Below are 23365 nucleotides of genomic sequence, written 5' to 3' on the forward strand. Positions count from 1 at the left end.
CCCTGAGGGTCCGCGCGTGCGCAGTGTGAGGGTAAGGAGATCTCCTTGTCCCTGAGGGTCCACGCGTGCGCAGTGTGAGGGTAAGGAGATCTCCTTGCCCCTGAGGGTCCACGCGTGCGCAGTGTGAGGGGTAGGGAGATCTCCTTGCCCCTGAGGGTCCACGCGTGCGCAGTGTGAGGGGTAGGGAGATCTCCTTGCCCCTGAAGGTCCCGCACGTGTGCAGTGTGAGGGTAAGGAGATCTCCTTGTCCCTGAGGGTCCACGCGTGCGCAGTGTGAGGGTAAGGAGATCTCCTTGTCCCTGAGGGTCCACGGGTGTGCAGTGTGAGGGTAAGGAGCTCTTCTTGCCCATGAAGGTCCGCGCGTGCGCAGTGTGAGGGTAAGGAGATCTCCTTGTCCCTGAGGGTCCACGCGTGCGCAGTGTGAGGGGTAGGGAGATCTCCTTGCCCCTGAGGGTCCACGCGTGCGCAGTGTGAGGGGTAGGGAGATCTCCTTGCCCATGAAGGTCCACGCGTGCGCAGTGTGAGGGTAAGGAGATCTCCTTGCCCCTGAGGGTCCACGCGTGCGCAGTGTGAGGGTAAGGAGCTCTCCTTGCCCCTGAGGGTCCACGCGTGCGCAGTGTGAGAGTAAGGAGATCTCCTTGCCCCTGAGGGTCCGCGCGTGCGCAGTGTGAGGGGTAGGGAGATCTCCTTGCCCCTGAGGGTCCGCGCGTGCGCAGTGTGAGGGGTAGGGAGATCTCCTTGCCCCTGAAGGTCCCGCACGTGTGCAGTGTGAGGGTAAGGAGATCTCCTTGTCCCTGAGGGTCCACGCGTGCGCAGTGTGAGGGTAAGGAGATCTCCTTGTCCCTGAGGGTCCACGGGTGTGCAGTGTGACGGTAAGGAGCTCTTCTTGCCCATGAAGGTCCGCGCGTGCGCAGTGTGAGGGGTAGGGAGATCTCCTTGTCCCTGTGGGTCCATGCGTGCGCAGTGTGAGGGGTCGGGAGCTCTCCTTGCCCCTGAGGGTCCACGCGTGCGCAGTGTGAGGGGTAGGGAGCTCTCCTTGCCCCTGAGGGTCCACGCGTGCGCAGTGTGAGGGTAAGGAGATCTCCTTGCCCCTGAGGGTCCACGCGTGCGCAGTGTGAGGGTAAGGAGATCTCCTTGCCCCTGAGGGTCCACGCGTGCGCAGTGTGAGGGGTAGGGAGCTCTCCTTGCCCCTGAGGGTCCGCGCGTGCGCAGTGTGCGGGGTAGGGAGATCTCCTTGTCCCTGAGGGTCCACGCGTGCGCAGTGAGGGGTGGGGTTTGCTGGCTGATAGTGCGCTTGCTCACTGAGGTGCTCCCCCCTCTCCAGAAGTCACGTGGGGTAGGGTTCTCTGATAGACCACCGGGTGTAGCGTTGCCCGCGGTAACCCCCGGGGCTGTCACGTCCTGTCCGCAGCAGGCGCTTTCTAACTCCAATCGAGGCCTAGTCCCCCTCCGGAGGCCGCGGTCTGTCCTGGGAAGTTCAGGAGAGGTGAATACATTGAGAGCGGGGATTCCAAGCCTCCGCTCAGAAGCCGCGGACCGGGCGCCACCGCACACATTACCGCAAAGCTAAAATCCTGCGCTTCACAGCCGCCATTTCCGGAGCCATCGTACGCATGCGCACTGTGACCATGCTTGCCTGCCACTCCATAGGCTGGGACAGATATCAATCAAACGTCTGGCCCGCCCATTGAAACTCTTTTAAGCTCCACCTTCCGCTCTCGCTGACGTAACCAGGCGGAAATTGCGGAACGTGGTTCGTCAGCAGGGTTGGGCGCCTTCCACCAATCGCGTTTGAGAAGACATTCTGGAGCCCTTGGAATGTGGGGAAAGCGACCCCGTGCACAACCTGCTACTCTATATAACCAGGAGACCATCGCGCTGGAGTTTCAGATGCGCTGTGAGCGCCAGCAGCGACAGACCTCTGGGAGGTGGAATCGCGGCTGCGGGTCTAAGGGGCCCGGAATTGTTTAAAGTAGATAAAGTTCTCGCTTCCAGCGACTACCGGAACCATGCACGGGCCGCCGGCCGGAGACAGCGCCTGTCCGCTCCGTACCATCAAGCGGGTACAGTTCGGTGTGATAGGCCCGGACGAGCTGGTAAGCGAGAGAAGGTGGGCGGGAGGAGGCGTGGCCAGACCCGGAAGTGTGGGGTGGGAGTTGTAGTATCAGCGCTGGCTCGTCATGTCCGTGTTATTGTGTAGACTGTCCGTGTAATGTCCGTGTTAGGGCTCATTCAGACGGCCGTATGCTGTCCGCAAAAATACTGAATGCTATCCGTTTTTTTGCGGATCCGCAAAAAAAATTAAACATGTCCTATACTTGTCCGTGAAAATCAGGACATGGCCCCATTGAAGTCTATGGGTCCGCAAAAATACTGAATGCTATCCGTTTTTTTTGCAGATCCGTTTTTTTGCGGATCCGCAAAAAAACGGATAGCATTCAGTATTTTTGCGGACAGCATACGGCCGTCTGAATGAGCCCTTATTGTGTAGACTGTCCGTGTAATGTCCGTGTTATTGTGTAGACTGTCCGTGTCATGTCCGGGTTATTATATATAGACTGGCTGTATAATGTCCGGGTTATTGTATATGGACTGGCTGTATAATGTCCGGGTTATTGTATATGGACTGGCTGTATAATGTCCGGGTTATTGTATATAGACTGGCTGTATAATGTCCGGGTTATTGTATATGGACTGGCTGTATAATGTCCGGCTTATTGTATATGGACTGGCTGTATAATGTCCGGGTTATTGTATATAGACTGGCTGTATAATGTCCGGCTTATTGTATATAGACTGGCTGTATAATGTCCGGCTTATTGTATATAGACTGGCTGTATAATGTCCGGGTTATTGTATATGGACTGGCTGTATAATGTCCGGCTTATTGTATATAGACTGGCTGTATAATGTCCGGCTTATTGTATATAGACTGACTGTATAATGTCCGGGTTATTGTATATAGACTGGCTGTATAATGTCCGGCTTATTGTATATAGACTGGCTGTATAATGTCCGGCTTATTGTATATAGACTGGCTGTATAATGTCCGGCTTATTATATATAGACTGGCTGTATAATGTCCGTGTTATTGTATATAGACTGGCTGTATAATGTCCGTGTTATTGTATATAGACTGGCTGTATAATGTCCGAGTTATTGTATATAGACTGGCTGTATAATGTCCGGGTTATTGTATATAGACTGACTGTATAATGTCCGGGTTATTGTATATAGACTGACTGTATAATGTCCGGGTTATTGTATATAGACTGGCTGTATAATGTCTGGGTTATTATATATAGACTGGCTGTATAATGTCCGGGTTATTATATATAGACTGGCTGTATAATGTCCGAGTTATTGTATATAGACTGGCTGTATAATGTCCGGGTTATTGTATATAGACTGGCTGTATAATGTCCGAGTTATTGTATATAGACTGGCTGTATAATGTCCGGGTTATTATATATAGACTGGCTGTATAATGTCCGGGTTATTATATATAGACTGGCTGTATAATGTCCGAGTTATTGTATATAGACTGGCTGTATAATGTCCGAGTTATTGTATATAGACTGGCTGTATAATGTCCGGGTTATTGTATATAGACTGGCTGTATAATGTCCGAGTTATTGTATATAGACTGGCTGTATAATGTCCGGGTTATTGTATATAGACAGTCTATATATAATAACCCGGACATTATACAGCCAGTCTATATACAATAACTCGGACATTATACAGCCAGTCTATATACAATAACCCGGACATTATACAGTCAGTCTATATACAATAAGCCGGACATTATACAGTCAGTCTATATACAATAAGCCGGACATTATACAGTCAGTCTATATACAATAAGCCGGACATTATACAGTATATATATATATATATATATATATATATATATATATATATATATATATATAATAACCCGGACATTATACAGTCAGTCTATATATAATAACCCGGACATTATACAGCCAGACTGTATAATGTCCGGGTTATTATATATATATATATATATATATATATATATATATATATATATATATATATATATATATATATATATATACTGTATAATGTCCGGCTTATTGTATATAGACTGACTGTATAATGTCCGGCTTATTGTATATAGACTGACTGTATAATGTCCGGCTTATTGTATATAGACTGACTGTATAATGTCCGGCTTATTGTATATAGACTGGCCGTATAATGTCCGGGTTATTGTATATGGACTGACTGTATAATGTCCGGCTTATTGTATATGGACTGACTGTATAATGTCCGGCTTATTGTATATGGACTGACTGTATAATGTCCGGCTTATTGTATATGGACTGACTGTATAATGTCCGGCTTATTGTATATGGACTGACTGTATAATGTCCGGCTTATTGTATATGGACTGACTGTATAATGTCCGGCTTATTGTATATGGACTGACTGTATAATGTCCGGCTTATTGTATATGGACTGACTGTATAATGTCCGGCTTATTGTATATGGACTGACTGTATAATGTCCGGCTTATTGTATATGGACTGACTGTATAATGTCCGGCTTATTGTATATGGACTGACTGTATAATGTCCGGCTTATTGTATATGGACTGGCTGTATAATGTCCGGCTTATTGTATATGGACTGGCTGTATAATGTCCGGCTTATTGTATATGGACTGGCTGTATAATGTCCGGGTTATTGTATATATACTGGCTGTATAATGTCCGGGGTATTGTATATATAATGTCCGGGTTATTATATAGACTGACTACAGTGAGGTTGTTTTATGTCAGAAATGAAGGATCCAGATTCGGCGCTAAAACCATTGAAAGTCGATGGGCGCTGGATCCATTTTTTGGGGTCAGCAGAATCTGAATCGGTCCCCATCGTCTCGGATGGTTTTGCCTCCGCCCTGCACCGTATCTTCCATCCGTCATACGGTGCACACACCACTAGGGCCGTACATTGCGGGTACACTACAGGAGGCCTAAAGGGGGCAAAAACCTGAGACCTTTAGATCCAAAGGGGACTTAAAGTGAAGTAAAAAATAAAGTTTTTAGTTTAAATCACCCCCTTTCCTAATTTTACACTGAACATATCGTGTATCGCCGCGTCCGAAAACCTCTGGCGTAATAAAATATTTTAAAATGTTCCCGGGCAGTGACCGCCGTAACCCAATAAAACACACGATCGGCCATTTTTTTAGTTACCTTGTCCCCGCAAAAAAAGTTGAATAACTGATCAAAAAGTTGAGTCCCTCAAAAAACCATCCATGACGCAGCTCCGTAGACGGAATGTCATCAGAACATGGTGATACAAAGTAAAAGCTATGGGTTTGGTGTCGCCGTGTCCGTATGGAGCTGCAGAACCCAAAAAACTTACCTGAACTTAATTGGTGCCAATGAAGTAAAGCTCTTATGTGGATGGAAAAATAAAAAGATTCTGGCTATTGGAAATGAAAATACTCAGTCCTTACGGGGTTAAGGACCAGGCCCACTTTTGTCCCAGTGGTCATGACTTTTTAGCTTTATGAAGCCTTGAATTTTGAGGGCTAAGTTGTGTTTTTTTGGCAAAATATCTGGGGTATATCTAGTGTTTTACTTAACTTTTTATTTGGGGGGGGGGGATAAAAAACCAGTAATTTTAACCAGATTTAGTGAGTTTAGTCTTGCGGTATTCGGTGTGTTCTGGGGGGGCTCCCCGCACTTGGTTCTCTCAGCAATCACATGTTGGTCGCCTCTTGTGGATAAATGTGGTGGTTTTCTTCTAGAAACGGATGTCGGTCACGGAGGGCGGAATAAAGTATTCGGAGACCACAGAAGGTGGTCGTCCCAAGTTGGGTGGCCTGATGGACCCTCGGCAGGGTGTGATTGAGCGCACTGGACGCTGTCAGACGTGTGCAGGTATGTACCTGGGATCAGTGGGAGGTTGGTCCGTGGACTGTCTGGTGCCAATTTCTGGCTCTCTCAACAGGTAACATGACGGAGTGCCCGGGCCACTTTGGTCACATTGAATTGGCTAAGCCAGTCTTCCATGTGGGATTTCTGGTGAAGACCATGAAGGTTCTTCGCTGTGTCTGCTTCTTCTGCTCCAAGTTACTGGTGGACGCGGTAAGTTGGGTTGTGGGACACTGCTGCTTTTTTGGGCCACTGCTGCTTTTTTGTCTGTTCATGGTCTTCATTTGTTTTCCTTCTTTAGAACAACCCAAAAATCAAAGACATTCTGATAAAATCTAAAGGGCAGCCTAAGAAGCGCCTGACCCACGTCTATGAACTGTGTAAGGGGAAGAACATCTGTGAAGGGGGCGAGGAGATGGACAACAAGTTTGGGATGGATCAGAATGAAGGGGATGAGGACATTCAGAAGGAGAAGGTGAGTGGCTGGGAGGAACTTGGGGTCATTTCTCTGGAAGCTTCTCAGAGGGGCCGTTTGGAAAACCAGCCAGAAGAAAAGGGCCTCTTTCTGCCCCTTTTTAAAGGCATCTGTCAGCAGTTTTGTTCCTATGACACCGGCTGACCTGTTACATGTGCACTTGGCAGATGAAGGCATCTGTGGTGGTTCTATGTTCATACGTGTCCACATTGCTGAGCCTCTAGGAGCAATGGGGGCGTTGCTGTTACTCCGAGGCTCGGCTGTCTTTGTAAGTGTCGTGCCCCCTGCATATGAACACTGGACCCACACAGATGCCTTCAGCTGCCATGCCGGGTTCATCGGTACAGATCTGCGGTGCTCGAGAGGCCCGCGTCGCCCTCTGCCTCACCCTTTCCCATGTAGCAGCTGTGCTCCTGTTTCTTCAGGGTCATGGTGGATGTGGTCGGTACCAGCCTAGAATCAGACGTTCTGGACTTGAGCTCTATGCAGAGTGGAAGCACGTGAATGAGGACTCTCAGGAAAAGAAGATTCTGCTGAGTCCTGAGCGGGTTCATGAGATATTCAAGCGCATCACAGATGAGGAGTGCTTCATCCTTGGGATGGAGCCGCGATATGCTCGCCCCGAATGGTTAATTGTCACGGTTCTGCCGGTTCCTCCTCTGTGTGTGCGGCCTGCAGTTGTTATGCAGGGGTCGGCAAGGAACCAGGTAGGTAGTTACCGTGTAGTAGTACGCAGGTCGTGTGTGGTCTTCCTGTTGTATTAAATCTGCTCTACTTCCACAGGATGATCTGACCCACAAACTGGCCGATATTGTCAAAATCAACAACCAGCTGAGGCGGAATGAGCAGAACGGCGCGGCCGCCCATGTCATTGCGGAGGATGTCAAGCTTCTACAATTCCATGTTGCTACCATGATAGACAACGAGCTGCCTGGACTTCCTAGGGTATGTGGTGGGACACCAAGAGGGGCTGAGGAGCCATTACAGCAGGCACCAAATGGATGCTGACCCTCTTCTGCTTGCTCCCCCAGGCCATGCAGAAGTCCGGACGCCCCCTTAAGTCTCTTAAGCAGCGATTGAAAGGGAAGGAAGGAAGAGTCCGAGGAAACTTGATGGGGAAACGTGTAGATTTCTCTGCTCGGACAGTTATCACTCCAGATCCAAACCTTTCCATTGACCAAGTTGGAGTCCCAAGGTCGATTGCTGCAAATATGACCTTTCCGGAGATAGTTACTCCGTTCAACATTGATCGGTGAGGCTCCTGAATATTTCTTCCTGCACTTTTCTTACTTCTGTGAGAGGACGATAAAGGCTTAGTTTCCTATTACTGATCTGTTGGCGCTGTACGCGGAGCAGAACTCCCTGCCCCTGTAGCTTATGTTGTCACCACCTCTTCTCCATGAAGTAAATCCCACCACCAGCCAGCAGGACCCATACAGGGCAATGGACTTGTTCTGCTCTTTACTTCCAGTCCCTGTTTGTCTACATCAAGATGGATGGGGTCACATGCACAGGGCATCCAATGAGTAGCCCCATCAGTTACAGGTTCCCAAGTGGCACGTGACCCGGCAGTGACGAGGCATTTGGGGACCCATCAGTTACAGGTTCCCAAGTGGCACGTGACCCGGCATTTGGGGACCCATCAGTTACAGGTTCCCAAGCGGCACATGACCCGGCATTTGGGGACCCATCAGTTACAGGTTCCCAAGCGGCACATGACCCGGCATTTGGGGACCCATCAGTTACAGGTTCCCAAGTGGGACGTGACGAGGCATTTGGGGACCCGTCAGTTACAGGTTCCCAAGCGGCACGTGACCCGGCAGTGACGAGGCATTTGGGGACCCATCAGTTACAGGTTCCCAAGTGGCACGTGACCCGGCATTTGGGGACCCATCAGTTACAGGTTCCCAAGCGGCACATGACCCGGCATTTGGGGACCCATCAGTTACAGGTTCCCAAGCGGCACATGACCCGGCATTTGGGGACCCATCAGTTACAGGTTCCCAAGTGGGACGTGACGAGGCATTTGGGGACCCATCAGTTACAGGTTCCCAAGTGGGACGTGACCCGGCATTTGGGGACCCATCAGTTACAGGTTCCCAAGTGGCACGTGACCCGGCAGTGACGAGGCATTTGGGGACCCATCAGTTACAGGTTCCCAAGTGGCACGTGACCCAGCATTTGGGGACCCATCAGTTACAGGTTCCCAAGTGGCACGTGACCCGGCAGTGACGAGGCATTTGGGGACCCATCAGTTACAGGTTCCCAAGTGGGACGTGACGAGGCATTTGGGGACCTATCAGTTACAGGTTCCCAAGTGGCACGTGACGAGGCATTTGGGGACCCATCAGTTACAGGTTCCCAAGTGGCACGTGACGAGGCATTTGGGGACCCATCAGTTACAGGTTCCCAAGTGGCACGTGACGAGGCATTTGGGGACCCATCAGTTACAGGTTCCCAAGTGGCACGTGACCCGGCATTTGGGGACCCATCAGTTACAGGTTCCCAAGTGGCACGTGACCCGGCAGTGACGAGGCATTTGGGGACCCATCAGTTACAGGTTCCCAAGTGGCACGTGACCCGGCAGTGACGAGGCATTTGGGGACCCATCAGTTACAGGTTCCCAAGCGGCACGTGACCCGGCATTTGGGGACCCATCAGTTACAGGTTCCCAAGTGGCACGTGACCCGGCAGTGACGAGGCATTTGGGGACCCATCAGTTACAGGTTCCCAAGTGGCACGTGACCCGGCAGTGACGAGGCATTTGGGGACCCATCAGTTACAGGTTCCCAAGTGGGACGTGACGAGGCATTTGGGGACCCATCAGTTACAGGTTCCCAAGTGGCACGTGACGAGGCATTTGGGGACCCATCAGTTACAGGTTCCCAAGTGGCACGTGACGAGGCATTTGGGGACCCATCAGTTACAGGTTCCCAAGTGGCACGTGACCCGGCATTTGGGGACCCATCAGTTACAGGTTCCCAAGTGGCACGTGACCCGGCAGTGACGAGGCATTTGGGGACCCATCAGTTACAGGTTCCCAAGTGGCACGTGACCCGGCAGTGACGAGGCATTTGGGGACCCATCAGTTACAGGTTCCCAAGTGGCACGTGACGAGGCATTTGGGGACCCATCAGTTACAGGTTCCCAAGTGGCACGTGACGAGGCATTTGGGGACCCATCAGTTACAGGTTCCCAAGTGGCACGTGACGAGGCATTTGGGGACCCATCAGTTACAGGTTCCCAAGTGGCACGTGACCCGGCATTTGGGGACCCATCAGTTACAGGTTCCCAAGTGGCACGTGACCCGGCAGTGACGAGGCATTTGGGGACCCATCAGTTACAGGTTCCCAAGTGGCACGTGACGAGGCATTTGGGGACCCATCAGTTACAGGTTCCCAAGTGGCACGTGACCCGGCATTTGGGGACCCATCAGTTACAGGTTCCCAAGTGGCACGTGACCCGGCAGTGACGAGGCATTTGGGGACCCATCAGTTACAGGTTCCCAAGTGGCACGTGACCCGGCAGTGACGAGGCATTTGGGGACCCATCAGTTACAGGTTCCCAAGCGGCACGTGACCCGGCATTTGGGGACCCATCAGTTACAGGTTCCCAAGTGGCACGTGACCCGGCAGTGACGAGGCATTTGGGGACCCATCAGTTACAGGTTCCCAAGTGGCACGTGACCCGGCAGTGACGAGGCATTTGGGGACCCATCAGTTACAGGTTCCCAAGTGGGACGTGACGAGGCATTTGGGGACCCATCAGTTACAGGTTCCCAAGTGGCACGTGACGAGGCATTTGGGGACCCATCAGTTACAGGTTCCCAAGTGGCACGTGACGAGGCATTTGGGGACCCATCAGTTACAGGTTCCCAAGTGGCACGTGACGAGGCATTTGGGGACCCATCAGTTACAGGTTCCCAAGTGGCACGTGACCCGGCATTTGGGGACCCATCAGTTACAGGTTCCCAAGTGGCACGTGACCCGGCAGTGATGAGGCATTTGGGGACCCATCAGTTACAGGTTCCCAAGTGGCACGTGACCCGGCAGTGACGAGGCATTTGGGGACCCATCAGTTACAGGTTCCCAAGTGGGACGTGATGAGGCATTTGGGGACCCATCAGTTACAGGTTCCCAAGTGGGATGTGACGAGGCATTTGGGGACCCATCAGTTACAGGTTCCCAAGCGGCACGTGACCCGGCATTTGGGGACCCATCAGTTACAGGTTCCCAAGTGGCACGTGACCCGGCAGTGACGAGGCATTTGGGGACCCATCAGTTACAGGTTCCCAAGTGGCACGTGACCCGGCAGTGACGAGGCATTTGGGGACCCATCAGTTACAGGTTCCCAAGTGGGACGTGACGAGGCATTTGGGGACCCATCAGTTACAGGTTCCCAAGTGGCACGTGACGAGGCATTTGGGGACCCATCAGTTACAGGTTCCCAAGTGGCACGTGACGAGGCATTTGGGGACCCATCAGTTACAGGTTCCCAAGTGGCACGTGACGAGGCATTTGGGGACCCATCAGTTACAGGTTCCCAAGTGGCACGTGACCCGGCATTTGGGGACCCATCAGTTACAGGTTCCCAAGTGGCACGTGACCCGGCAGTGACGAGGCATTTGGGGACCCATCAGTTACAGGTTCCCAAGTGGCACGTGACCCGGCAGTGACGAGGCATTTGGGGACCCATCAGTTACAGGTTCCCAAGTGGGACGTGATGAGGCATTTGGGGACCCATCAGTTACAGGTTCCCAAGTGGGATGTGACGAGGCATTTGGGGACCCATCAGTTACAGGTTCCCAAGTGGCACGTGACCCGGCAGTGATGAGGCATTTGGGGACATGACCGCTGAGACCAGCCATTGTCCCGGCCCATTCAAATGTTGACAGACTGGAAATGGGCCAGGAGCCATAACCGGGCAGCAGGTAAGTAGGTTACTCCTCGCAGGTCCTGCTGGCTGGAGGTGGCATTTTAAAGTGAGACCACCCATACATCCACCTTATTCCTTTTCTCTTGTCCTCAGGCTGCAGGAGCTTGTGAGACGGGGAAACAGTCAGTATCCTGGGGCCAAATACATAATTCGAGATAATGGAGATCGCATTGACTTAAGATTCCACCCGAAGCCCAGTGACTTGCATTTACAGATTGGCTATAAGGTGAGATCTAACCCCGTGGAGCGCGCATGTGGGCGTCCCATCCTAGATCGCTTCAGCTAACGGCTCTCGCTGTGATCTTCCCTCAGGTGGAGAGACACATGTGTGATGGAGACATAGTCATCTTTAACAGACAGCCCACGCTGCACAAAATGTCCATGATGGGGCACAGAGTTCGCATTCTGCCGTGGTCCACCTTCCGACTGAACCTCAGGTTAGTCCCGCTCCTTTCTCAGGGTGCACTTTATTCCGCTGTAGTTTGGTAACTTCAGGATGACGTCTTTACAGTGTCACCACTCCCTACAACGCTGACTTTGATGGGGACGAGATGAATTTGCATCTTCCACAGTCTCTGGAGACGCGGGCTGAGATTCAGGAGCTCGCTATGGTCCCTCGTATGATTGTCACACCGCAGTCCAACAGGCCGGTTATGGGCATTGTGCAGGACACGCTGACTGCGGTGCGGAAATTCACAAAAAGAGATGTTTTCTTGGAGAGGGTGAGTAGACGAGCCCTGTACGCCCAAGACTTGGTGTGGCGGTGTACCTCCCTCATTTACAGGATATGGTTATCAAAGCCTGATGGGAAGGGGCAAAATACAAAATAATATTTATTAATTGTGGTTATTTAAAGATGGGGTGCACCCCCAACTCGGGTGCACACCAAAGATGGGGTGCACCCCCAACTCGGGTGCACCCCCAACTCGGGGTGCACCCCCAACTCGGGTGCACCCCCAACTCGGGTGCACCCCAAACTCGGGTGCACCCCCAACTCGGGTGCACACCAAACATGGGGTGCACCCCCAACTCACATAACAGGCTTAGAGAGGTGTTCACACTATATGGTTAGTAATATATCACGCTCCATATGGTGAAAACAATGCATCAGTGGTGTGCTGGTGTAAGAATGCCCCCCAGTTATAACTCTGCTGGCTGTAAGAGTGCCCCCCCCAGTTATACCTCTGCTGGCTGTGTCACAGGGCTGATTAGCGCATGTGCTGCCTATGACTAACGATGGCGGTCTCCTAGGTGCCCTCGCTTATGATTGGGAGACATTATTATCCTGCGTGTGACTCTGGCTCAACGCTTTCTGTGCCTGAGTATCACCGGCACTTCATCAGGAGCCTACTAACATACTAGTCCCTGCCCGGCGCCATCAATGACCCTCCGGGGAGAGTATCGGAGCTAGGATGGCGTAAACAGTGGGGGGATTGTTTTATCCCAATTGCACCCCATTCCCCCCCCCCTTCCCCCACTTCATTGTTTGCCATAATAAATGGTGGCATTAAAGTACAACTTGTCCCACAAAGAACGTGCCCTCCTACAGCTGTGATCGGAAAAGTAAAGTTATGGCTCAAAGTAGATGGGGAAGAAAAATGAGAGAAGCCTCTGGTATCCTAAGGGTTAAGCGGTTATCGGGAACACTCCTCCTTCCTGATTGCCCTGTGTATAGGTGCCACCGATCGCGGGTGAAGGAAGAGCTGATATATATTTCTGGGCAGCGGAATCTGTAGGAGGGCGAGTGATCGGCGTTTCCGCAGTTCTCTGGGAGTCGCCTGATCAGTCGGCCCATGGAAGCGGCCTCTAGGTTCCCATCTAGTCTAGTTCTGGGTGTGATGGCCGGATTGTGGCTCCAAGGCCATGTAGTTTCTTATTTTCTTCTCTTTCAGGGAGAAGTTATGAATTTGCTGATGTTTCTCTCCACATGGGACGGGAAGGTCCCCCAACCGGCCATCCTGAAGCCTCGTCCTCTCTGGACAGGAAAGCAGATTTTCTCTTTGATCGTTCCTGGGCACATTAATTGTATCCGAACTCACAGCACCCATCCGGATGACGAAGACAGTGGGCCCTACAAACACATCTCCCCGGGGGACACCAAGGTGCATATTGGAGGATTCATCTCGTCCAGCAGGTGGCGCGTGTCTGGTCTGATATTTATTGGGACACTTGTCTTCATCTTCAGGTCATTGTAGAGAATGGAGAGTTGATTATGGGAATCTTGTGCAAGAAGTCGCTGGGCACGTCGGCAGGATCGTTGGTGCACATTTCATACCTGGAGATGGGTCATGATATCACTCGTCTCTTCTACTCCAATATCCAGACCGTCATCAATAACTGGCTCCTTATAGAGGGTATGTATATGGGAGCATGACTGATACTCTGCAGATGATGCAGGTCTTCACGTGGTCCATAAACTGCACTACACGCTGCAGCCCAAGTTCTGGGGACATCATCTACGGTGTACCACTGGTTTCTTCTACACGGATTGAGGAGCTTTGGTGGTCAGTGCTTCTTGTGATGTCCGCTCTACTGACGAAGGGATGCTTCTTCTCGCACAGGTCACACTATTGGAATTGGAGACTCTATTGCTGATGCAAAGACTTACCAGGATATTCAGAACACCATCAAAAAAGCCAAGCAAGATGTAATCGAGGTGATTGCCAATGGGGACATTGACCCGCTATAGGGGCAGGAATTGGGAGAGAAGGGGGGGATGTTCATTTCAACACGCCTGATGCTCTTCTTGGAGGTGCCAGGCATGCATGTGTATGGGGAAGTGGGGCCACCTTATGTGAGGTCCGGCCCTATAACTAGCTCTACTCCTTCTGTGCAGGTCATTGAAAAGGCTCATAACAACGAGCTGGAGCCCACCCCTGGAAACACCTTGCGTCAGACATTCGAGAACCAAGTGAACAGAATCCTCAATGATGCCAGAGATAAAACCGGCTCCTCTGCCCAGAAGTCTTTGTCAGAGTATAACAACTTCAAGTCTATGGTGGTGTCGGGAGCCAAGGGGTCCAAGATCAACATCTCCCAGGTAAGGTTGTGCCCTGCGGGTAACGTCGGGTGTAAAGCGCCGTCCTGCAGAGGGGTCTGATTCCCTCTTCTTTCAGGTTATTGCTGTTGTCGGGCAGCAGAACGTTGAAGGTAAACGCATCCCCTTTGGTTTCAAACATCGAACGCTCCCCCACTTCATCAAGGATGACTATGGCCCCGAGAGCAGAGGCTTTGTGGAGAACTCTTACCTTGCCGGCCTCACTCCCACAGAGTTCTTTTTTCACGCTATGGGAGGGCGAGAGGGTCTGATTGATACGGCTGTGAAAACTGCTGAGACTGGTGAGACTAATGAGCTGCTTGCATGTGTTGTACCCCGTGTTTGATACTAACCCGATGCCACATGAGTGGTCCGGGCTATGGCAGACTAGAACGAATCCTGATTGTCTCCATTCTGCGGCCGGACAGGTTACATCCAGAGACGTTTGATTAAGTCTATGGAGTCTGTGATGGTGAAGTATGATGCCACAGTACGTAATTCCATAAATCAGGTGGTACAGCTGAGGTATGGCGAGGACGGCTTGGCTGGAGAAGGGGTAGAGTTCCAGAATCTGGCCACTTTGAAACCATCGAACAAAGCCTTTGAGAAAAAGTGAGTGTTGGCTTTATGGTGGTGAGGGCCCAGCGGGGTGTGTAGACTAATGCAGCTGATGGTGGCCACGTCCTTGTCTTAGGTTTAAGTTTGACTACGCCAACGAGCGAGCTCTGAGAAGAACTCTACAGGAGGATGTTGTGAAGGATATCCTCTCCAATGCGCACATTCAGAATGAGCTGGAGAAGGAGTTTGAGAAGATGAAGGAAGACCGAGAGGTTCTGAGAGTCATTTTCCCCACCGGTGACAGTAAGGTAAGTGACTGACGGTACTGAGAACCCGTTGGTGCCGGCCGCTCCAGTGCTGAGCCGTCCTGTGCTTTACCTGCAGGTGGTTCTGCCGTGTAACCTCCTCCGGATGATCTGGAATGCACAGAAGATATTCCACATTAACACCCGCATGCCCTCAGATCTGCATCCCATTAAAGTGGTTGACGGTAGGAGATGCTGAAGTAATACTTTGTAGGAGAGCAGTCGGCAGCCATGCATATGACCTGCTCTCAGTGGTTATTGTGGTCTACACCAGTTACAGAACGCATCTTGTATTCTTGTCTCTCCAATAAGGTGCCAAGGAGCTCAGTAAAAAGCTGGTGATTGTCAACGGAGACGATCCTTTGAGTCGCCAAGCGCAGGAGAATGCCACCCTCTTGTTCAACATCCACCTGCGCTCAACCCTGTGCAGCCGGAGGATGGTGGAGGAATTCAGGCTCAGTTCTGAGGCGTTTGACTGGCTGCTAGGAGAAATCGAGTCCAAATTCAACCAGGCTATTGTAAGACTCCTGCCCAGGCTTCCTAATCCTTCTCCTTGACCTGTTGCACTAGTGCTAATGAGCTCTGTCTTCCAGGCTCACCCGGGAGAGATGGTTGGAGCACTGGCCGCTCAGTCTCTTGGAGAGCCAGCCACGCAGATGACCTTGAACACTTTCCACTATGCTGGTGTCTCAGCTAAGAATGTCACTCTGGGAGTCCCTCGTCTAAAGGAGTTGATCAACATTTCCAAGAAACCAAAGACTCCTTCACTGACTGTCTTCTTGCTGGGACAGTCTGCTCGAGATGCTGAAAGGGCAAAGGTCAGACTCGGGACCTCTTAATGATTGCCGTAGCTGGCTTTGTGATGCAGGGGAGGGTAACCTTCACCTTTCTTTCCTGTTCAGGATATTTTGTGCCGCTTGGAACACACAACACTGCGGAAAGTTACAGCCAACACGGCGATTTACTATGACCCCAACCCCCAGAATACTGTGGTGGCAGAAGACCAGGAGTGGGTGAACGTCTACTACGAGATGCCAGACTTTGATGTCACCAGAATTTCCCCATGGCTGCTTCGTGTAGAACTTGACCGTAAACACATGACTGATAGGAAACTGACCATGGAGCAGATAGCAGAGAAGATCAACGCTGGTGAGTTCTGGAGGGTTGTCCCCAGCAGTCACCGTGTCCAGCATGGCCGCCTGTCGCATCCTCATGTCATGTCTTCTGTCTTCCAGGCTTTGGAGATGATCTGAACTGCATATTTAATGACGATAATGCTGAGAAGCTGGTTCTGAGAATACGCATCATGAACAGTGAGGAGAACAAAATGCAAGAGGTGACTGCAGCGGCAGCTGAAGCGGCATGAAAGCCTATGCTCTCTAATGTTACTCACGGTGTTACTCCCTTCTCTCAGGAAGAAGAGGTGGTTGACAAAATGGACGATGATGTTTTCCTACGTTGTATTGAGTCCAATATGCTAACAGACATGACCCTGCAAGGGATTGAGCAGATCAGCAAGGTAAGTGTCATTCATGGCGTGGGCTCCGATTCTGTGTCCAGTAGAATTCTCCGGCCCATAGGGATTGAGCAGATCATCAAGGTAAGTGTCGTTCATGGCGTGGGCTCGGATTCTGAGTGTCCAGTAGAATTCTCCGGCCCTTGGTGCCATAGGGATTGAGCAGATCAGCAAGGTAAGCGTCGTTCATGGCGTGGGCTCGGATTCTCAGTGTCCAGTAGAATTCTCCGGCCCTTGGTGCCATAGGGATTGAGCAGATCAGCAAGGTAAGTGTCATTCATGGCGTGGGCTCGGATTCTGAGTGTCCAGTAAAATTCTCCAGCCCTTGGTGCCATAGGGATTGAGCAGATCAGCAAGGTAAGTGTCGTTCATGGCGTGGGCTCGGATTCTGAGTGTCCAGTAGAATTCTCCGGCCCTTGGTGCCATAGGGATTGTCGGCTAGTGTCTTGAGGCATGTGGAGGATCCTCTCATGAGGGCAGGTGAACTGATGGCTGTTCTGCATTCCCGTCCAGGTCTACATGCACTTACCTCAGACAGATAACAAAAAGAAGATCATTATAACAGAGGATGGCGAGTTCAAGGCTCTTCAGGAATGGATCCTTGAGACAGATGGAGTCAGCCTGATGCGAGTTTTGAGTGAAAAAGATGTCGACCCTGTGAGGACTACATCCAATGACATTGTAGAAATCTTCACTGTAAGTTTGGGGTCGTCTTATATTTTTATATACAAGTACGTACCTATCTACCTACCTACCTGTGCCCCTTCTGTCTCAGGTTCTGGGGATAGAAGCCGTCCGGAAAGCCCTGGAGAGAGAACTGTATCACGTCATCTCCTTTGACGGTTCTTATGTCAACTATCGCCACTTGGCCCTTCTGTGTGACACAATGACCTGTAGGGGCCACTTGATGGCGATCACCCGTCACGGTGTTAACCGGCAGGACACTGGACCACTCATGAAATGTTCCTTTGAAGAAACGGTTAGTGCATACTGGTATTTTCACCCTTACACCAGTAACGTACTGTGGTACTATCAGGGTTTTCTTCTCCTACAGGTGGATGTCCTCATGGAGGCCGCAGCGCACGGTGAGACGGATCCCATGAAGGGAGTGTCTGAGAACATCATGCTGGGCCAGTTGGCTCCTGCTGGCACTGGCTGCTTTGATCTCTTATTGGATGCAGAGAAATGTAAATTTGGAATGGAAATTCCTACAAATATCCCAGGACTTGGAGCTGCGGGACGTAAGTCGTGTCTCATTACATCTCTTGCTGACTCTTATCCAGACTTGTCTTCTAATGCATTAGTCTATTTTCAGCAACTGGAATGTTTTTTGGAACTGCCCCGAGCCCTATGGGTGGAATGTCTCCTGCTATGACTCCATGGAACCAAGGTGCTACCCCAGCCTACGGAGCCTGGTCCCCAAGTCTAGGTAGGTCTTCAAGGTTTTCACCAGGCATGGTTTCCCATCTTGGGGCACTCCCTTATTAGTAAGGTATCCTGGCGAGAAGTTTCGCTGCAGCGCCCCCACAGGGCGGCTTGGCACTACACAATTCCCATAGGAAGGTGTCCTGGGGCCCTTGAGCCGAAGCTCCCACTATTAAAACTGGAATCCATAATGGGTGTGTGGTAGTTGACGCTTCCATCAGAAAGGGGTACTTTTTAACTTTATTGGTAGAAAACTTTTTACATTTTTGGCAGTTTTTCATTTCACTAGTACAATCATGGAGCATGAAATACAAAACAACTGTGTTACATAGATAGATAATCCATTGCAGGCAGATGGTTGGTTTACGCCATCTGTATGGGAAATCTGCTTCGGGCAGCTGGTCGGTTTACGCCATCTGTATGGGAAATCTGCTGCGGGCAGCTGGTCGGTTTACGCCATCTGTATGGGAAATCTGCTGCAGGCAGCTGATCGGTTTACGCCATCTGTATGGGAAACCTGCTGCGGGCAGCTGGTCGGATTACGCCATCTGTGTGGGAAATCTGCTGCGGGCAGCTGGTCGGTTTACGCCATCTGTATGGGAAACCTGCTGCGGGCAGCTGGTCGGTTTACGCCATCTGTATGGGAAACCTGCTGCGGGCAGCTGGTCGGTTTACGCCATCTGTATGGGAAACCTGCTGCGGGCAGCTGGTCGGTTTACGCCATCTGTATGGGAAACCTGCTGCGGGCAGCTGGTCGGTTTACACCATCTGTATGGGAAATCTGCTGCGCGCAGCTGGTCGGTTTACGCCATCTGTATGGGAAACCTGCTGCGGGCAGCTGGTCGGTTTACGCCATCTGTATGGGAAACCTGCTGCGGGCAGCTGGTCGGTTTACGCCATCTGTATGGGAAACCTGCTGCGGGCAGCTGGTCGGTTTACACCATCTGTATGGGAAATCTGCTGCGGGCAGCTGGTCGGTTTACGCCATCTGTATGGGATTAGGAAACGTCTGTTCTTGTATGAATCTAACATGGCAAAATTAACCCTAGACGCTTATGACCCCTTTATTTTACAGGAAGCGGCATGACCCCTGGAGCTGCTGGCTTTTCTCCCAGTGCATCCTCTGATGCTAGTGGGTTCAGTCCAGGCTATTCTCCTGCTTGGTCTCCTACACCAGGTTCTCCTGGCTCTCCTGGTCCCTCAAGTCCATACATTCCTTCTCCAGGTAAGGGCCCCAACCCAGGCATCGTCACCATGGGAAGCATTTTGAATGTCTGTAACCTGGAAGAGCACTGAGGAACATGGTTCATATACAAGGTGTATGATATTGCCTAAAGCAGGGGTGCACAACCTGAAACCATTCTGTGGCCCCCAAGCATCTGGTAACAGACATGTCTTGTGGCTGCTCACATGTATCTTCCATTAGGTGGGAGTATTAGAAGTGTAACCAGACATTTGATATATACTGCATGTTCAATACGCCATAAATACAGTATTTCAGTTGTATTACCCCTTAGGTTTTTTATTTTTAGCTTTTGGAATTAGTTTAGTCTGACAATGTGGCCCCCAACCCGAAAAGGTTGTGCACCCCTGGCCTAAAGCCACTGACAGCTCTGTGTACGACGGGCTTTAGAAGGGTACGAGGCCACGTGAACAGGGCAGATGGTGTCTGAAAAGATGAGGTCCGCATGCAAGCGTTCTGTGCCCCGTTAATGTCACTTTAACCCCCACAGCCTTTCTGATTCTTCGTAATCTTTAACCTATTGTCCCATTTACATATGGCTGGACCACCAAAGCTTTCTGCTACCACAGTCAGCATTATGGGCAAATGAAGGATTACAATTAACCTCATTTTGTAACTTGTCGAAGTGATGAATCAAATTTTTATCTTTATATTTTTTAACCCCCAACAGGTGGTGCCATGTCTCCAAGTTATTCCCCCACCTCTCCAGCTTATGAACCAAGGAGTCCTGGAGGCTATACGCCACAAAGTCCAAGCTACTCTCCGACTTCACCTTCTTACAGTCCAACATCCCCTTCATATTCTCCCACAAGTCCTAATTATAGTCCCACCTCCCCAAGCTACTCTCCCACCTCCCCAAGCTACTCCCCAACAAGTCCAAGTTACTCACCAACCTCTCCCAGTTATAGCCCAACCAGTCCCAGTTACTCTCCCACGTCTCCAAGCTACTCTCCCACATCCCCAAGCTACTCTCCCACATCCCCAAGCTACTCTCCTACAAGTCCCAGCTACAGTCCAACCTCTCCAAGTTACTCTCCCACTTCTCCCAGTTATTCTCCCACAAGTCCCAGTTACTCACCCACATCTCCCAGCTATTCCCCTACTTCACCCTCATACAGCCCAACGTCACCATCTTATTCACCTACATCCCCATCCTACAGCCCGACATCTCCCTCCTATTCACCTACTTCTCCCAACTATTCCCCGACCTCTCCTAACTATACCCCAACCTCACCCAGTTACAGTCCCACTTCTCCCAGCTATAGTCCTACTTCTCCAAATTATAGCCCTACAAGCCCGAGTTATTCACCCACATCCCCCAGTTACTCTCCTTCAAGTCCGCGTTACACACCGCAGTCTCCAAGCTATACTCCCAGCTCTCCCAGCTACAGCCCCAGTTCTCCTAGCTACTCTCCAACAAGCCCCAAATATACACCAACCAGCCCGTCATACAGTCCAAGCTCTCCAGAGTACACGCCTACGTCGCCCAAGTACTCTCCTACCTCCCCCAAGTACTCGCCTACTTCGCCTAAGTACACGCCAACTTCCCCTACTTATTCTCCAACAACCCCTAAATACTCCCCTACATCCCCTACCTATTCGCCTACTTCTCCAGTGTATACTCCTACTTCCCCCAAGTACTCTCCTACATCGCCTACATATTCACCAACCTCTCCCAAGTATTCTCCAACTTCTCCAACCTACTCGCCAACAAGCCCCAAAGGTTCCACGTATTCTCCAACATCACCGGGATATAGCCCCACATCTCCGACTTACAGTCTGACGAGTCCGGCTATCAGTCCAGATGACAGCGATGAAGAGAACTGAGCAGTCTTGTGACCTCCATCGCTGAGCGCTCAGCGTGCGTAGTCTCACCAGCAGAAAATCGTTAGTTGTAAGTGCGTTGCGCTATACTTCACTGGCTTATGTTGGGTGCGGCTCGGGGCATGGATTGTGGTCCGAGGCGTCCTTGTACTTCAGTAGGTTTGCTTCAGTGTAACTAAGGATAAGTTTGAGACCTCCACCGCTTCTGTCTCATCGCCTGCACATAATTTATAGATGATTGACATGAAACGTATCCGATTTTGTAATTTTAATTTGCTTTAGCTCTGATTCTGCGCAGATTTTTGGCAGTCAGACTTTTGCAGAGTTTTTTTGAAATTGTTAATAGATGTCTGACATAAAGTGATGTTCTGTACTTCTAAATAAAAAACATTTGTTATATTTCCTGTGGTCAGTGTCACTGTGCATCGTCTATTCTTACCCACATAGCATGGCAATAGTTTGCACTAGGCTCGGTGCACAGGTTCTTTCTCATTGCATTAGCCCAGGGGTTGGCAACCTTCGGAAACTGCAATTCCCAGCATGCCCCATTCATTTCTATGGGAGTTCTAAGAAGAGCAAGTATGCATGCTGGGGGTTGTAGTTTCACAACAGCTTGGAGTGCCGGAGGTTGACTATTCCTGCATTAGCCCAATGTTTTCAGGAAACCTATATTAGCGCTGAGTGGGAAATCCCATAAAATGAAAAGGTACAAACACTCGTAAGAGGATATAGTCAGAGAAAATTCTAAATTTAAACCAAAAACTTTCCATGAGTCCAGCAGCAGCACATGATGAAAGGGTTAACAAACCTGTTTTCCCTATTAGGCCAGAACTACAATTGGGTAATTAACCAGGCAGTTAAAGGGGTTGTCTCATCTAGAGTCGATGGGGACATATCGCTAGGATATGTCCTATGGGACCAGCACCTATATCGAGAACGGAGCAGGCCGAAGTGGTGGCTGGAGGACTCCGGTCCGGCCACCACCAAGCGCTCTCCCCATAGAAGACAATTGGAGTGCACCGCAAATGACCGGCCACCACTTCATGGTGGACACTTTGGATGTGGTAAGACTCTCAGCAAGATCTGCTGCGCTGTCTAATGCAGCCCGAAGAACGATCTGGGTAAGGTCCTGGTCTGGAGACACAACATCCAAAATAGGTTGTTGCATTCCCTGTGAAGGTGATAGACTTTTTGGACCTGTTCTGGACAACATTCTGGACGAAGCGTGACTTAATAGACCTGCAGAGACTTAATAGACCTGACCAGAAGAAAAAAGCAAGTACTTCAGGTTGGCAACATTCAAAGAGGAAAGGAAGAGGGTTCCTATTTAACCAGGACAAGCCCACCAGACAACCTAACCCATGATGTCAGGTGGGACGAAGACTAAAAAAATTACGTTACTGCCTGGGAAAAATAATCTCTTCCCCCTGGATTTTGTGTCTAATTCGGTCTGAATACAAAATAGAATTCAATGCCCTTCCACCAGAAAGATTCATGATGAACGCCAGCTTGATTCTGGAGAAACGGCAACTTCTGGAAGCTCAGATTTTCCTCCAGTTACAGAAAAATGTACTGGTTCAGGTGCCGACACATGAAAAAGGCAAAGGCCTACAGGCCAATAATACATTTTATTTCATATATAATTCAAAAAGTGTAAAACAAAGCAATTGAGATACATAGCAGTTGCTGATAATCATGTAAGAAAATATGCTCCGTAATTAACAAGCCCAAGTGTCTTCCCGTGGTTGGTGGAACAAGACTGGAGAGAAAAAAAGTAAACCTCTACTATAGGGACCTGGTTATAGACCAGACCTCCAATTTATTCTGAGAATGGGATTTAATTTTCCTAAAATCCACGGTGATGTACCATGTGATTGGAGCATGTGATCTGACGTCACCACAGGTCCTAGCCGATAGTTCATCTTTTGGGAAGTAAAGAAGAGACCGGGAGCTACGCGAACATGCCTGGTTTATAGGAAAAGGTCAGAAATTGATGGAAACGCCACTGAAATGGTTCAGGAACAGCATGGGGACGATGTCTGGACTCCCAGGTCACTGCTGGGAACGATGTTGTCCGAGTAGTGCGCCACTTTTACAGACTGACAGTAATACGCATAAAACAGAAGAGAAAAT

The 23365-nt window shown here is 50.3% G+C and overlaps 1 protein-coding gene across 1 annotated transcript; it reads left to right on the top strand.

Moving 5' to 3' along the window:
• Positions 1 to 1831: 1831 nt before the first annotated feature.
• Positions 1832 to 21631, top strand: POLR2A (RNA polymerase II subunit A). Its single transcript, XM_040415447.1, has 29 exons — positions 1832 to 2096; positions 5788 to 5920; positions 5991 to 6127; positions 6216 to 6389; positions 6815 to 7096; positions 7173 to 7334; positions 7421 to 7641; positions 11418 to 11550; positions 11637 to 11761; positions 11836 to 12046; positions 13217 to 13426; positions 13510 to 13678; positions 13886 to 13980; positions 14161 to 14364; positions 14441 to 14663; positions 14790 to 14973; positions 15056 to 15227; positions 15304 to 15409; positions 15537 to 15742; positions 15818 to 16042; positions 16127 to 16373; positions 16460 to 16560; positions 16639 to 16743; positions 17254 to 17436; positions 17516 to 17719; positions 17795 to 17981; positions 18056 to 18169; positions 19241 to 19390; positions 20079 to 21631. Exons 1-29 carry the CDS (start codon positions 2010 to 2012, stop codon positions 21233 to 21235), a joined length of 5907 nt encoding a protein of 1968 aa, XP_040271381.1. The 5' UTR covers positions 1832 to 2009; the 3' UTR covers positions 21236 to 21631.
• The last annotated feature ends 1734 nt before the right edge of the window (positions 21632 to 23365 follow it).

Source organism: Bufo bufo, chromosome 1 (genome assembly GCF_905171765.1).
Source record: "Bufo bufo chromosome 1, aBufBuf1.1, whole genome shotgun sequence".
Classification (NCBI taxonomy): domain Eukaryota; kingdom Metazoa; phylum Chordata; class Amphibia; order Anura; family Bufonidae; genus Bufo; species Bufo bufo.